Genomic DNA, 4,354 nt, shown 5'->3' on the forward strand with positions numbered 1-4,354 from the left:
TTAGCAAACACACAGAATTTATTTGTTTGCTTCAATGATCACAAACTCTTTTTGGCTAAAAGTTTTTGACCTCTCATTTCAGACATTTTATTTCAGATATTTATTCTTTTAGATGTTCTTTTTGATTCTCTTTAATGATTTTTTTTTTTGCAGGGATTTCTCTTTTTATTCAGTATAAACTTATGTTTCTTTGTCCTAGAGTGTAGTTAGAATTGCTGCTTTAAAATTCTTGTCTATTAATCTGACTTATCTCTAAAGTGATCTCTATAATTTATGCATTCTCAGCAAGAAAGATGTTTTTCTGTTTCTTAGTATATTAATTTTGGATTATATTGTAGACATTGTGAATGCTATATTATAGAAACTCTGGATTTTGTTATTTCTGTTATGTTCCTCCAAAGAATTTTATTTGTTTTTAAACAAAGAGTTAGGCTTGGCTGAGCTCAGATTTTAAAACATGGTGTCCCTTGAAGTGGCTGGCAGCTAAAATTTCAGTTCACTTTTTGCTTTGCTGGGCTCCATGGAGTTTACACTATTCATGCCATACATTTGACCATCATTTACACATAGAAATGTGGGATCATCCCTTTTCCACCTTACTTTCCAGCAGCTGTAGTTGCCGTAATACTTGTCTTCAGCTTCTTATATCGGAATTATAGCCATTGTATGTGATGCATATTAAGGCCTGTTCTCAGGCTAAAAAGAAGGTGAATATTATTTCATATCGTTCCATTTTTCCAAGTGCTGATTCTTCTCTAGTAACAACCTGCTCTTGTTCACTACTTAGTGTCTTCAAGTATTTGTTCCTCATATTTATTACAGAGTGTACATTTGTTATCTGTGGGAAGGTTGTTCTGAAAGGAGCTTACCCTTACATCTATTCATCCATAGTAGAAATGTAATAATGTAATGCCACCTAGAATAGGTTTTGTTTTGTTTTGCTTTTAAGACAGGGTCTTGCTGTCTCACTCAAGCTGGACTGCAGTGGTGTAATCATGGCTCACTGCAACCTCAACCTCCCAGTCTCAAGCAATCCTCTCACTTCAGCCTCCTGAGTAGCTGAGACTATAGGTGTGTGCCACTACACCCAGCTAATTTTTAAAGTTTTTTGTAGAGAAGGGTAACTACAAGTCTCACTATGTTGCCAGGGCTGATCTTGACTAAGCTCAAGCAATCCTCCCACCTTGGCCCTCTAAAGTGTTAGAATTACAGGCACCAGTCACCCTGCCTGGCCATAGCTTTTTGATAACTCATTAAGCCTTCATGTTAGTTTAGATATGGAAGGATGATTCTTAAGAGAGTTTCTAGTTTTCTTACCTTCTAGCTTTTTAGAGAGGGAAAGATAGAAGATATAGGAGGATATAGATGCTTGTAGGGAAAATGATAAGTTCAGTTTATGCACATTAAGTTTGTCTTTCTTGTCAGGTATCTTTAGGTTCCAGTTGGCAGTTCTATATATACATATCTTGAGCTAAAGGAAAAGGCCCAGGCCAGAAGTATAAATTTAAAAATCATTAGTGTAATGGATCGTAGTTGAAAATTATGAAAATATATTCATTTCCTAGGAAGAATGTAGAGTAAACTGAGAAATTAATTTTGTAAACACAGCCCATTGTCATTAGCTTTTTATGTTTGTGTTGAATTCTGAATAATAAAAGATTGCATTACAGTTATAACAAGAATTGTTTTGTCAATTCAGCAGTATTATTTGAACTTGGATTATCTGTGTAAATTAAAGCATTAGTTTTTTTTGTTTGTTTTTGTTTTGTGTAGCTACAAGTGGACCTTCTAGTGCAGTTGTTCCTAATACCTCATCTCGGAAAAAGAATATAAGTAGCAAAACAGAAATGCATGAACACAAAAAAAACACTGGGAAAAAGAAATGAAATTTTAGCAGAAGCTGGAACTTTTTATACTTATAAAAATAGTATGTTCATATGTTTATCCTTATGCGTTTATGTGTTCACTTAAAAATGTTTTTAAATCTAGGGGTTTCTTTGTTTATATTCATGTAAAGGACTTTTGTCATGATCTGGAAATGTTTAAAATAATGTTTGTTAGCATTCTGCGAGTAGCAAAACTTGTAGTGATAAAAATTGATTGTTGTTAATATAATGTTTACCATGTGCACATAGTAATGAAAAAGAACATAAAAGCCCAGCCAGCTCGTACCAAAGTCACACCAGTAATGCTATGTACTGCAGAATCTGATGAGATGGCCTTTGTGCACACTTTTATTTTCATGGGATTGCATCTTAGCTGTAAAAACTTCTAGACTGAAATTTGACAGCCAGGGTTGCATATTGGGTACTTTTAAAGTGTCTTTCCAAAGAGGTTTCGATTAGAATATCTTCCGCAATTGTTACAGTGACATATATGCTGCAATATTTAACAACTGGAGTATTAGCCACATGGATTATTTTTTCAATCTGTGTTTTGAATTTTTTTATTGTGTGTTATTTAAAATATTACATATGCAGCTGGGAGAACTACACCTTTGTGCACATAGATTTATAATTTGTAGAAAATATTTTCTTTATATTTCCTTACCGTACAAGGTGCCTTCTTCATCAGGAAAACTTTTTCTTCATATGTTGACAAAAAAGGCACCTTTAGAGTTTCGTTTTAAATATAGTTGACAAGTTTATAAATATTACGATTATTTTCAGAGTTCTTTTTAGGTCTAAAGAAATCAGTACAAAAATGGAAATCATTAATGTTAGGAGAAATATGAATCCTGTTAAGTTAGTAGGCAGTATGTATAGCATCTGTTTTTAACCATTTCCATTCTTATCCCTAGTGTATTAGTTGATTACACAAGAAAGCTTAAAGATTGAGCATTTAAAATAAATGTTCTTTATAAATGATTTGATTTTGAAGGGATATTGAAATCATTGTGCTTTGATTTCATCTATGATGTGAAAAATCAATTTATTATTCTTGGTGCTTTTTTCCCTGCCTGATGCACAAATAATTGTGAACCACTTGAAATGACTTAAACTGTAATCCAAACAGGACAACCTGCTAAGAATTTCATGCATTGTTAGTTACATAACTTAAATTGCTAAAGCTTTAGCTTAAAACTTATGTTTAGAAAAATTGACTTCCCATAGTATAAACACAACTATTGTAATTCTTCAAAAGAGACTCTTCTCACCTTAGTTGTATATGAATTAACTTGTAGGAAATAAGCATATTATATGTTATATCTTAAAAGGTACCAGATATGAGTCATAAATGTATACAATTAAAGAAGTTCATATACTTCACACAAATGTAAATGTTATATGGAGATATGTCTTGTAAACTGTTGAATGTATGTAAGTTTTCGGTTTGTGGAAATGTAGTTGATGTACTCACTGTGGAGGTAATAAGGAAACTACTTTTTTAAAGTGGAACCTAATTAAAATATTTTCAGAATCAAAGAAAATTAAATGGCAAATTTTTAAAATTTTCTTATCTCTTTTTAGTTTTCAAAGTAGAAAAAGATCAGGATTTTAAAAAATTAAATAGTACTTACATTATTAAATAAAATGTATTATTGGCTATATACATAGCAATGTATTACTTTCCAAACTAGAAAGTACAGTGCAACTGACTTTTTCCATTGTTATGCAACAACTATTACTTTACTGTAGTCACCAAACTCAAACTCGGTAGTATTGCTCTATAGACTAGACAGTCTTTATGTAAGAATCTTAGAATCATTTTCCAGATCAAATAAAAAGTCTACCATATTAGAGCAAAAGGTTATAGTTATCACTATTTAGCGGCAGTTTGACTGAAGCATGTGCTTCTCACTTTCCTGAGAAGATGTGTGTTTTTTGGTTTTAAATACTAGAAGATAAATTCTTCTTATAGCCCAGTCCTCCAACCCAAAGAAGTGAACTAGCCCAGCATGAAGAATTGTCTAGTCACTCTTAGACATTAATCTTCCTAATATATTATTCAGTTCCTTTACCCTTAAAAGCCATATAATAAGCTCAGACCTAACTTTGCCCTTAAAGTCTAGTGCTGGCAGAATCTGCTGCCCTGGCTTAAATGAGTTACATAGTCCATCCTCAAATACTAGCAAATCGGGGGTGGAGGGGGGGTGTTACAGCAATTTTGGGTGAAGAAGAAAAGTGTGCTGAACACCTTATGTCATGTTTCCACTGAACAAGAAACAGAGGCAGTAAAGTAACAAACATGTGGCAGGGTGCTTAGTATAAACATAGAGTACAAAGGCAAATAGATGGCAATTATGAGAGCAAAGTTAAGGTTCTTCAAGAAATACCCAATTAAAACCCATTAGCTAAGGAAAAAGTTTCTGTTTTCAGCAGGATTTCTTTTGGGTTCTGTTGACTCTGTCTGA

The 4,354-nt window shown here is 32.8% G+C and overlaps 1 protein-coding gene across 23 annotated transcripts in view; it reads left to right on the forward strand.

The window, feature by feature from the left end:
- Nucleotides 1-3,430, forward strand: part of PPIP5K2 (diphosphoinositol pentakisphosphate kinase 2) — an 80,920-nt gene extending 77,490 nt beyond the window's left edge. For 17 of the 23 annotated variants that reach the window (XM_037732532.1, XM_017511805.1, XM_017511786.1 and 14 more), the window contains one exon: nucleotides 1,774-3,427. In XM_037732532.1, coding sequence (XP_037588460.1) covers nucleotides 1,774-1,886 — 113 coding nt within the window. In that variant the 3' untranslated portion in view covers nucleotides 1,887-3,427. Of the gene's footprint in view, nucleotides 1-1,773 lie in introns of all 23 variants that reach the window. The other 6 variants (XM_037732536.1, XM_017511803.1, XM_037732544.1 and 3 more) reach the window with 3 other exon arrangements.
- The last annotated feature ends 924 nt before the right edge of the window (nucleotides 3,431-4,354 follow it).

The sequence above is a fragment of the Cebus imitator genome, unplaced genomic scaffold, assembly GCF_001604975.1.
Source record: "Cebus imitator isolate Cc_AM_T3 unplaced genomic scaffold, Cebus_imitator-1.0 Scaffold452, whole genome shotgun sequence".
NCBI classification, from domain to species: domain Eukaryota; kingdom Metazoa; phylum Chordata; class Mammalia; order Primates; family Cebidae; genus Cebus; species Cebus imitator.